The 12,578-nt window shown below is 34.8% G+C and overlaps 1 protein-coding gene across 1 annotated transcript; it reads right to left on the minus strand.

The window, feature by feature from the left end:
- Positions 1 to 402: 402 nt before the first annotated feature.
- Positions 403 to 11,895, minus strand: csf3r (colony stimulating factor 3 receptor (granulocyte)). Its single transcript, XM_027149780.2, has 16 exons — positions 11,751 to 11,895; positions 9,555 to 9,630; positions 8,698 to 8,991; positions 7,029 to 7,158; positions 6,746 to 6,909; positions 6,453 to 6,613; positions 5,866 to 6,010; positions 4,316 to 4,395; positions 3,831 to 4,041; positions 3,516 to 3,704; positions 3,313 to 3,411; positions 2,813 to 2,959; positions 2,585 to 2,725; positions 2,397 to 2,490; positions 2,229 to 2,310; positions 403 to 1,637 (listed from the first exon to the last, which is right to left on the minus strand). Exons 2-16 carry the CDS (start codon positions 9,616 to 9,618, stop codon positions 1,155 to 1,157), a joined length of 2,484 nt encoding a protein of 827 aa, XP_027005581.1. The 5' UTR covers positions 9,619 to 9,630; positions 11,751 to 11,895; the 3' UTR covers positions 403 to 1,154.
- Positions 11,896 to 12,578: the final 683 nt, after the last annotated feature.

Raw genomic sequence — 12,578 nt, forward strand, 5'->3', positions numbered from 1 at the left:
ATAATAATAATAATAATAATAATAATAATAATAATAATAATAATAATACAATATTTTAACTTGGCTTAATAGGGAAAAAACCCATACATTAATTATTAGTATATATGTAGAGTGAAATCATAAGAGACCCTAATACAGAGCATTGATGAGCACCAAATGTTACTTTATACATTCCAAAAAAACATGTATTTTTTTTCAAACCTCAATAACATGATATTATGATCTGCTGTAGTTTGGCAGAGGTAGATTGTGATTGAAATGTTGGGATACTGTTTGAGTTGAGAGTTTAAATCCTGGTTCATCCAAACTGCCAATGCCACCTTTTGCAAGGCCTTTAACCCCTACTGCTCAATTTGTATCCTGTCTCAGTGTCAAGTTGCTTTGTTGAAAGAACATCAGCCAAACGAGTAAAAGTAAATGTAATGAGTCAAACAACACTTAAGCCTAGAAGGACAAGCAGATAAATATTTTCGGAGCCATTAACCACTTATTAACAATAAGTATTAACATGCACTATTTTACACCTGCACATGTTACTATGCTATCTCTCAATCCATTTGGCACCAATGACTGTCAAGATTGGCTGAATTGGATATTTTAGTTGAGATTTATCATATAAAGTCTGACAAAATAGTGCTGCACAAGAATATAGAAGCACGGAGTAACCGCAAGCCCAATCAACTATAACCTCTAAGTCATAAAATGCCTGAATTAAATTATGCTTTCATTTCACAGCATGTCACAGTGGGCAGGCTAATGTATGATTCACCCAAAATTAATTTGGTTTATTAAATTATTATATCATATTTTATAGATCAGTGCATGGACAGATTGAATAATTGGTCAATCACATACATCTTGTACAGTTGTGACAATGCTGTGACAGACAGTCTTTGCTGAAATCTGGATTTCTAACCAAATCGTACTTAACACTTTGCTAATGCACATATTACAATAATTACCTTGTGCATAATATAGTGGGGAACTATATTATAATAGTTTAATAGTTTGCCTCACATTATTAGCTGCTAAAGAATAGGATCACAAGGTCAAAATGTACTGCAAGATGATACAAAAACGATTGTTATCCACCAAGAAATCATTTAACCATTTTTTTAAATAACTGCACCGTGTATTAATGCACACATTGAATTTTATGCCTTAGTGTTAATTTCCAAAGACCTGAGCATAGGGAAATCACCCCAAAGTGAAGCCTTTTCTTCATCAGCATGTAAATTCTTGTGAAATGTTAAAAAGTGATCTACATCATGGAGATCGGACTGGCTCGACATTTTCTCATATGAACGAGGACTAGAAGGTTCCTCTTCCCCCAGTAGAGGTTGAGTGGACTCTGAGCGCAAATAGACTGGAGGAGGGACAGGCTGGTGTCGATATGACCCAGCAAAGACAACTGTAGCATAAGGCACAGACTCGCTCTGCTGCTCTGAGTCAAAGGTTTCCGAGTCATTGGATGAATCATCATGGCCTGCATCAACACTTTTCCCATTATACGACCAATTGCCACTCTTGATGTTCTTGTCTCCTTTCAATAACTCTTTCTCAGGCAGGCTTAGAAGACTTACATGGGAGAGATACATCAGCACAGGATCCTTGACCTCTTTAAAGGGCGGCGTGAACTTTGGAGGAAAAAAGTGACATTTTAGATAAATTTGACAAGATTGGTATATTTAACTGTATGGTTAATATGAACAATCTGTGGCGTTATAGGAAAATAATCATGTGTGATCCATTTCCTAATGTCTGAATTATTCTTCTTATATCAGAGCGATTTGCCAAGTATGTTAATTTTAAATTAATTACAAAATACCACATACAGTAATGACAAATAACACATTTGAAATGTAAAATGTACATGTTATGGACTGTGTACAAGACACAATAGTTCATAAATTCTGTTCCTAATGCTGTGGCAGAAAACTCAGTGAAGTGTTGAAACAGAGACTCCTTCCATATATAAAACAACAAACTTCTGTTGTTGAAGAGGTTGCATAAGAGGATTAAATACTTCATGGCATGTTGTTAAAGGTAAAATAATTTTCATATAAGAAAACACGCCCTGTCATGATCTAAAGAAATGTTATGGACATAGAAATATAAAGCTATTTACTATTTAAAGAATTACACCATTTACACCTTAGAAAATTAATTTGTAATAGTGTAATTGCTTCTTCATGCTGTACCACATGCAAAAAAATAACTGGACATACTTCCAAAGAATCAGCTGCAGTCCACTTTTTAATATTGCTGTTGGCAGGGTCTGGAATCACTGGCCACAAATACTTCTTCATCCTTTAAATAATAAACAGTGGAGTACTGTAAAGCAGTTCTCCCAATTATGTAATAAATTATAAAAATTACTTTTTGTGAAGACTCACCACTTTTGTTTGCCAAAACAGGCAAATAACGCAAAGGACAAAAGTACCAATCCAACACATGCTGGAATGACAATCAAAAAGATCTCAAAGACATCTGAAAGCAAAACAAAAGCAAAAGAGGGCTTTATGAATTATTTATTATTATCTTGCTATAAATAATCCTACACAAAATATTCTGTAATCCATACCAATAGACACAGTTTTCACTGTGGTAGTGGACCCATTCACACTGCCACCATTTGTACTTGTCATGAGGAAGAGTTTGTAGATAGTGAAAGGATAGAGATCTTTAAGCACCATGTGTGTGGTTGTGTTCACAGCGTCTATAACTACATGAGAAGGACAAATGAGAAATTGTAAAATAAACTTTTTTATTAAGTAAAAAAGAAACTGCGTAGCAATTTTATTTAGCAAACCTCCCGTATTGTTTTTTTCATCACTGTAGAAAATCCTATAGCCAGTAATGAGTCCATTCCTCTGATGCAATGGGATCTCATTCCAGGAAACTTCAATTAAAGTAGGTGTGATCTTTCCAATCTCCAATTTTGGAGATATGGAGGGGGCTGTGATATAAGGAACAACCATTATTAATGCAGCTCATTATTATTATTATGAATGAATTAATGAGTAGTCTATGATATGTACTAGGAATTCTGTCCTTTCAACTGATAGTGGCAACAGACTATTATTATTATTATTATTATTATTATTATTATTATTATTATTATTATTATTATTATTTGTAGTAGTAGTAGTAGTAGTAGTAGTAGTAGTAGTAGTAGAAAGAGGAGTATCAAATAGGTAGGCCCAAACTCTTGGAAAGCCCACTAGAGGGAAGTATTGTATCATTATCAATATGATATATTCCTCTAATCATTTATTTGCCCTCAATCACAATTTTCAGTTAAACATTAACCTTTTTCTTTTGTGTACTGCATAGTGCTGTAGGGCCGACCAATACCACCGCCATACTTGGGATACAATGAAATTTCATAAGGTATGTAAGGTTCAAGACCTAAAATGGACACAAAAATACAGTTCATTTGAGCTTTATTGTAAGCAAACATACACTGAGATCTTAAAAAAATGGCAAGATGATGGTTTGAATTTTTGATGTACCTGATACTACAAAGCTGGTCTGATTTCCTCCCATAATTTCAAAAGAGACATGATTTGAGTTTGTCCCACATAGTGCTTTCCACTCCAGCACATATTCACTAATGGCTGAGGTATCTGGGCTTTTCCATTGGACTAACAAAGACTCTTCAGTTTGTGGAAGTATTTTTAGAGAAGGGACAGGGTCCATTCCTGGAAATCATAGAAAATTGACATGAATTTATGAATGAAATACTTGCCTCTGCTTGGTTTTACAAAATGGCCAATATCTTCATAATATGCTTGACAACCAGTGCTGTGTCTAAATGCTGTCGCTACCTCTTCGTCTGTACACTGATACTTCAGTAGGGTTGGATTTCCCTGCTTCATTCATGGCTGTCAGGTAGATCTTCCTGACCTTTGCATGAATCTGGAAAGAGCAGTATTGCTTAACTGTGACACATGCAGTTTCTTTCTTCTTTGTAAACTCTCCCATAAGTGACACGATGTAAGACACATTCATACTGTTGGCACGGAACTGCAAAGATGGCTGAGAGAGCAAAGGGAGACATGAACATCAGGCAGAGAATTGAAATGACAGGAAATAGTTCTACGAGGAATGACATTAAATAGTTCAGCTATACAAGTTTGTTTATCCAGTTTAGTAATACCACAATTTCACCACTCATACAGGAGACAATCTCACTGTAGCTGTTAAAACCTACAAACAACTGATAGCTAAAAATCGATGAGCACAGAGAGATCTCAGCTATATTAGCCAATCTCGGACAGCTTGTAAGGTGTTGTATTTGTTGAGTTCTCACCTTCCAGAACAGCTGTGCCACCTGATTCCTTATTTCTGGCCTCGGTAGCTTCAGCCATGTGACTAGGCGGCCGGTGGGAGCTGAAAAGAGACCACTTGATTCAGCACATCAAGGCTTTTAGTTGCACTGGTGATTAGGTAAAGCTTTTAGAGACACTGTAGCATAGGCTGTTCTCATCACCTCATATACTGCACTCTAAATAATTTACAGTTAGAAAGATGTGTGAGAATTTGATAAGCACAAAGAGGGAGATTTATGAATATACAATTCATGGGCGATCTCTGGATAGATGATATGACAAGCTGTTTAAATGGAACCTTGATCTGAACTCATGCTTTAAAAAACATGCAATTTGCTTCTGTTTAGTATTTTCAATGCAACTCCTAAATGCTAAAATATATCAGGTCCACATTCGCCTCTTTGAAATTCAGGTCTTAAAAATTCTGATTAAAAAATCATGTGGTAAAAAATTAAGCTAGTGAAATAGAATTGAGTTCACAATTACATGCTGTGTAACAGCTCTCGACTGCAAAAGGTTTCTATCTTGGTTATGATCAGAATCTATAAATAACTAACTGCATCCATAACTTCATTAATTGTCTAAAATAATATGTTCTTGAGGATGACAAGCTAGTTCAACAAGCTAGGAGGTGCAAGCTAGTTCAACAAGCAATTATAGTATAAATCAACTTTAAGTCTAAGATAAATTAAATGCAAATTTATCTGTTTTCTTATTTACTTGCTTATGAACAAAGTGAAACAGTGATATTAGTGATCTTGTTCCTTGGTATGTTTAAGTGGCTTGCCTAGTAATAGAAGGTAGGGACAGATTTTACAAGCGGTAGATTTACAGGATTTTATTTCGTCATTAATTTCTATTAGTTGATTTGTCATAAAAATAACAATCTATAAATGTGTACATATGTGTTACATTCACAGAAAGCTGTATTCACATACAGTATCCTTTGCACTATTCTTTGATTACAGAAACATTTTAGACTGAGGCTCACTAGACACTTTCAATGAATGTCCACAATTTTCAACAAAGTGCTGAATTTGCTGCTTGAAAATATTCTGTTATTACTTCTATTTCAATTTTCATTTTCAATATTTCATCTGACAGTAAATGTGGATCTAATATTAGCATTGAACATTTTCAGTGACAAATTATTTAATTTTTTTTTGCACTTTCAAGCATCATGAATTTCGGTCCAGGTTCTGGTAAAACTGACTGAACTTCATATTCATTGATCTGTGGTGGATTGATCTGGCATGTTCTTTATATCATCTGGTGCTAGGTTAAAATATAAAATAACAATATTTCTAAATGAAATGATGAATAAACTATAAAGAGTGGTCCAAGGCTAGACAACTTAAATTATGCCAATATCTGCCATGGGAACTCTGTACATTCTGAATTCAGACTAAATGTTCATGAGATCTGCACATTTGCTAAAACTGCCAGGTTATAACTAAATTTTTTTTTTTTTTTACAGTATTTAAGCTATAATAAAGATAAAATTATTATTATAAAATTGAATTGTAACTACCTTTCATGGGTGTAGTAGCCACTGTAGCATTGCTCCACTCACTCCATGGGCTGCTCTTGTGGTACCGTACCCTCATCTGTGATTCATAGCTCATGCCATGAAGCAGACCACACACCTTAACTTTGCTATCATATCTACGAGTGAACTGTTGAAAAGAATTACATGAACAAATTAGGCAAAATGCTAAAAATATATATTTTTTTCTGAATAAAAGCTTAATAGACCAGTGATTTCCAGTTTTTCTCTTTTTTGTAAATGTACATTCTTTTTAAATTTGGGTTTCTATAGTTTTTTTTATATTGGTTTCTGCCTAATAGTAATAGTAGTACTTGTGGGAAGTGGTAGTTTAATGGTTAAGGCATTAGACTACTGATTGGAAGTTTGTGAGTTAGAATTCCAGGTCCACCAAGGTGCCACCACCAGGCCCCTGAGCAAGGCCCTGAACCCTCTATTGCTTTGATAAGGGCACCTGCCAAATGCTGTAAATGTAAATGTACTAGTCCAAAGGGGGAAAAATCTTGTGTGGAATCAGTGTGAGGGTATTTAAAAATGACCAAAAAAGTGTAGAAATATTTGGAGAGAGTTACCTGTTCTTTGTTATAAATCTTTTCATTCACTGGTTTCATTTTGATCTCTATATGTAAGTGCTTTTGTATCCACTTCTGAGTACATGAGAGACTCCATTTGTACTCAAAGCATCCAAATGATTGTGCTCCAACCCCTTGAATCACTGGTGCATCCAACTTAGCTAGAAATGAAACACATGACATACACTGTTCTTGAATATGTTTACAAACATAAAACGGTTAATGCAAGGCTAAATCCATTTTGATCCTGATTTTGTTTTCCTTTAAGTAGTGTACAGAAGTCCAATTCTAACCTGTTTTAATAGGATCCAACACTAGGAGGTTAGATGTGGCCTGGCCAAAAGCATTTGTTGCTACCACATAAACTTGCATCTCATTTAACAAAGGGAAGGAGCCACGTGGAACCTTGATGAAATTCTCCTCTGGTAGTGGAACATGCATTTTTAATGGAATATCACTAAACAAAACAAACATAGACCATCACTCAGTACTACTCTTTAAACACCTCAATATAATGTATATTATGACCAATAATGGCTTTGTTAGCAATAAGAAATAGGCACTTAATACAGATACCTGCTTTGTGTGTACAGGGTGTAGTTTGTTGGAAAGTCTGAAGTTTTTATACCAGTGTCCCACTTACACATTAGAGTCAAATCTTTAAGATTTAATTGGCATGTCAGGTTCTGTGGGGTGGGTGGAGGATCTTTAAAAGTAAACAGGATTATAAACAGAAGTCAGTGACATCTTCATAAAATGACACAACATGTTTAAGTCAAGTGCAAGTTCAGATCACATAAGTATGTAGGGGAGAGCTGGCACAAGTGTAACATGAAACAACTCTAACACGCTTGTTTTCTCTAAATACACACATGTAACTGCAACCTCTTTCTGTGCTTATGCATCACTTATTTGTATCAGTCCAAAAAACAATAATGCTGGAAAATTATTGGCATTCATTCATTCATTCATTCATTCATTCATTCATTTTCTACCGCTTATCCAAACTTCTTGGGTCACGGGGAGCCTGTGCCTATCTCAGGCGTCATCGGGCATCGAGGCAGGATACACCCTGGACGGAGTAATATTATTGCCATTTAGCATAAAATAAGAAACCGGATAAGAAACCAAAAATATATCTATTTTTAAATTGTTTCCTTAAAAACTGAAATTTGTGCAGCTGTGTAAACATATATCTGCCCTAAATATGTAACAACAACAACAAAAAAAAACACTTAAAAATTGTAATATTGGAACACTTTATAATTGTGTAGTATATTATTTCAAGGAGGTCTCAAACTGCAGTGAAAGGTATGAGCACTGCACCCTAAAAAAAATGCACACAATAATAATGAAATGCAGTCTACGCAAAGCACACAAATATGTTTTTGTTTCAAAACATAGAATTGCATCAAAACCATTGTAACCATATAGCCTACCATTCCATAGTAATCGCATTTACTGTGATTAAAAAAGAGAGATAAAAACATGTCCCTGCATATAATCCCTGCATTGCTAGAATAGATTTAAATGTGTAATTCTGTGCGGCCTTGTTCACTTGTGTGTAATTGACATTCAGTGATCTACTGCAATACCATAATATTTTTCAAGCTATGCTATATCACATGAATGTATGGCAGTTTATTGAGTTTATTTCTTGATGTACATGTAAGTTTACAGTGTTTGAGTCTGAGTGGTGTGGGGACCAGCGCAATGTTAAAGTTGTAACACTGGCTTCTCTTTGGTTTCAGTGAAAATGTATAGTCCTTGGGCATGGTGGCTTAGCACGTTTGCCTCACATCTCCAGGGTTGGGGGTTCGATTCCCACCTCCGCCTTGTGTGTGTGGAGTTTGCATGTTCTCCCCGTGCCTCGGGGGTTTCCTCCGGGTACTTCGGTTTCCTCCCCCGGTCCAAAGACATGCATGGTAGGTTGATTGGCATCTCTGGAAAATTGTCCATAGTGAGTGAGTGATTGAGAGTGTGTGTGTGTGCCCTGCGATGGGTTGGCACTCCGTCCAGGGTGTATCCTGCCTTGATGCCCAATGACGCCTGCTCCCCGTGACCCAAGAAGTTCGGATAAGCGGTAGAAAATAAATGAATGAATGAATGTATAGTACTTTTTATTTTACAAAACTAGCACAGGACAAAAAACCATATCTATATGTGGTACTATGTTTAAGTAAAAATGTTAAGTAAAAATGTTAACATTGTACCATCTCTCCCCCTAGAGAGTAAAAGTCCTTACACACTGTTCTGATCTTCACGCCGCCTACCACGTTGCAGTTATCTTGGTCACAGATAAAACATTCCAGCACAGCTTCCTTGTCAGTGAAGTTGGATATGTGGATTTCATTTACATTCTTCTGACTGGCTTTACTACTGGGCATAAAATGTTTATTTTTCTTCCACTTGATGAGAAAATCCTGTTTTATCAGGAGTTGACACTCTTCTTTAATGTAACAGGAAGCGGTGACTGCTGTGCCAAAAGGAACCACCTCCGATGAACTGTTTACCTTAGCACATGCTGACACTCTGATGTCTTTAGGGAATAACATATATTAAAGACACATATGAAACTTTCCACCAAATACACAGAAAGTATTAGCTTTGATATCTGAAACATCTATACTAAATGTATACACAGTTATGAAAGTAGATCTCATTCTATAATAATAGAGTTAGCTTCTGTTTCTTCCCCAAGTCTTGTGAAACACAGCATTGCAATCAATCTTCTCGACAACTGTGCTATTTCAAAATACATGGTGAAATATGTCATAACATTGCTTCTAAAAGTATCTTTCATTTTACCAGCTGGATTATTCACAAATATATTAATCATTATGGTTAACACACAGGGAACAAAATAGACATCAAATGCACAATTTCCTTTCCCACTTAAAACGCAGAGATATTTCAGTTGTGATCTAAAATGTTTGAAAAATAGCTAAAATCTGTGAGTGGCTGTAATGATTATAGTGATGAAAAGTACAGACTGCAGAATCAAATGTTCTTAGTCTAACAGAGAAAAATACTGTCTTTCAAACAAATCCCATGGACCACTAGCCTCAGATGTATGAAAAATAAATGAAATCACACTCTTACTTTTTGTGAACGAATACAGAATAGTCCAAATCACAGCATGTACTATGGTCCAGTGCAGCGCCATGATGGAAAGAATCTGTAAGACAGCCAAAATTAATTGCTCTCTTATTTACTATATTCTTTACATTACCTTCATTGCTTCACTTCTAAGATTTAAATCCCCCATAAAACTGACCCGCCTGTCTGAAATGTGAAGCATTATCACATTAAAAAGAAAAGCTGCCATTTCAACCTAAGCAAAATTATTGTTATTTTCCCTTTTGCTTAATGGAAACCCAATATTTAATGGAACACAGCTACTGAAATACAGTTATTATCTGATTACTTACTAAAATACAACCTGATAAATGAACTTGAATAAAGAAACGCACATGCACACCTTTGACGGGGTTTTTCAATGCAGGAAGAAAATGTGTAAGTAGGATTCCTTTGCTATCATTTCTATTAGACAAGGTGATCTTTCCAAAATTAAAAAAAGAGAGCCCACACAAAGGTGGACTAACTAGATGATCATTCCACTTGAGTGTTTCTTCTTCTATATCAGTTGTTTTGTGGTGTTACCGTTAACTCTATCCTGAGTCACAGGGGCCAACTGGAGCAGGAAATGTCAGAATGTTGTGCAACATGCTCCGACCCACTCTCACATACTGCTGTCTTTTCTCCCTTCACTGTCAATCCTTTATCCATACAGCCCATTAATCTGAATGATATATCTATAAGTGGAATAGTGGATGTGCTTGACTCCATTAGGTGGAGTATTGAATAATGGTAATGAAGTCAACCACACATGAAAGCAAGTTCGAATAGGAATTTTCTTTTTCTTTTTTCACCCCTGGCAAGGTACAACTGGGGCACTCCAACTCTTATAACCCCTGTGGTAGGCAGAGAATGTTTCCTTCTCTGGTTTGTTTGTATGCATGTGTGAATGTTAGAAAGAGTGACTTATTGAAGTTACACTCAATTCTTTTCTTATCACTGTCTCCCATAAAGCCCTTCACTTCTCAGCAATCGCCTTACAGAGAATTCACCAATTGCAGGGGCTAATTGCCTCTGGCTCCTAAATGTGCTTTCAGTCGTCCAAGGAGAAAGCAGTTATTATATTTGTAGCAATTTTATTTTATTTTTTATTTTTTATTTTTTTAATGACTGCCTGGCATCTTGCTCCAGCACAATGATTTAATGTGCTTGTGAACACAAATGAGACTGCCAATTTCTCGTTTTCCATTAAAAACCTTAGTGTTGCTTGTGTTTTTTTCTCTCTCAATTTGCCTTCACACATTTATTAATAAAATGAATATGGCAAAACATAACAAATGACTTACATATAGCCGTAGTGTTTTAACATCTCTTTTGCCACAAATTGCTTTGTTTGTTTCTATGAAAAGGGTTAGCAATTCAGTCAGGAGATAGTTGAACAGTGTTTTGCAATTTTTTTTTTGCAGTGTTTTTAGGTATTTTCCTTTTTGTTCCTTTCTCAAACACAATGGAAGCAATATATTATCTGTTCCTTTTGTATCTGGCCTAAATGTCTAATCTTACAGGAAACACTGTCCCTTTAAAACTCTTTTCTTTTCTTTTCTTTTCTTTTCAGAGAAAAAGCAGACTAACTATTTTTGCGGTCTGTGTCATTGTGCAATAACTGAAGAAGAATGCAGTAAAAAAGAAAAAGAAAAAGAAGAACTGTGTCTCAAAAACTAAATCTTTCACATCCTCTTAGCAGATTCTGTTTTATAAACATTTTTATACACATGGTTTTTAGTCATAGATTGGAAATGTAATGGTGTATGTTGAAAATATTTTGATAAATCATCACCAATGAATATAAGCAAAATTTCATTAACAATATAGATGTTATAAAAGAGATGAAATAAAAAAAAAAGAGGTTTTTAAAAAATCACAAAATTTGACATGAAAATATATACTGACAGTAAAAGTAAAATAGAAACAAGAAAGGTAGGTAAACAGTAGAAAGTACTCAATGTTCTGATCTTAACACAATGTAAATTTCCATAGGTTGTGTCTTGAAAAACAAAATACATTTATTAATGGCTAGAACTACATATAATGACATACATTATACACCCTCATTTGAATTAAGCTGAAAGATGTGAAAAGTTCTAAAAGTTTTTTTTTCTATTAGAATATTGGTTTCATATGAAGACAGGTAGAGAAATGTAATCACAAAATAACACTCACCACATAATGCGGCAAGGGCTTGGAGCTTTTATAGTTTCTAAGAGCATGCAGACGATATCAGACTAATTTGATTGCACTTTGTAACCTGTGTGTGTATCAAGCTAGTACAGCTCAGTGCTTACACATTTATCAACCAAGATCACATGATTTCAGAAAAAAGAAGAACCAATCCTCTGACTGAAATGGCATCACAGAGAATAATGATGGTCTGATTATGAAAGACAAAGATAGACATATCTATCTATCTATCTATCTATCTATCTATCTATCTATCTATCTATCTATCTATCTATCTATCTATCTATCTATCTATCTATCTATCTATCTATCTATCTATCTATAAATGAAAGGATTCTTTTTATTCCAACTTTATTAAAGCCACTATGACCAATTTGGAAACTGTTGTTGTTTGGTCCAACACATTTTATGGCTGGGCTTCAGACTTAATGATCATGTTGCAATTAATTTTATTGTTGCATAGCTGTGTGAATAACTTTATATATATATATATGTTATATATATTTATACGTAGAGAGAGAAATTCCTGAAATTCATTGTAGAGTGAGAAAGAAGACAAACCTATAAATTAAATAATACATGTCACATAATACTCTTTGCATTGGTTTATAAAGAAAAACATTTTAGATGTTTAATGGTGTTGAGAGATCAGTGTTTGTCTTTTATGTTATTGAACAAGATAACATGAATGCAATATTCTTTATCCACTGAAAGCTGGCATGGAATTTTTGATTTTTGAGATTTTTTTTTTGGATTTATTTTTTGGATTTTTGAGATTTTTACATTTCTGTGTGCATCATCATTTTGAAA

This window comes from Tachysurus fulvidraco, chromosome 3 (assembly GCF_022655615.1).
Source record: "Tachysurus fulvidraco isolate hzauxx_2018 chromosome 3, HZAU_PFXX_2.0, whole genome shotgun sequence".
In the NCBI taxonomy this organism is placed as follows: domain Eukaryota; kingdom Metazoa; phylum Chordata; class Actinopteri; order Siluriformes; family Bagridae; genus Tachysurus; species Tachysurus fulvidraco.

Excerpts from the sequence above, each read along its gene's own strand:
- csf3r (XM_027149780.2), bottom strand. The coding sequence starts at position 9,618 with ATGGCGCTGCACTGGACCATAGTACATGCTGTGATTTGGACTATTCTG. Across the intron at positions 7,159-8,697 it reads CGTGAAGATCAGAACAGTGT|ATCCTCCACCCACCCCACAG; the intron begins GTAAGGACTTTT and ends TTACTTTTAAAG. Across the intron at positions 6,011-6,452 it reads AGATTTATAACAAAGAACAG|TTCACTCGTAGATATGATAG; the intron begins GTAACTCTCTCC and ends TCTTTTCAACAG.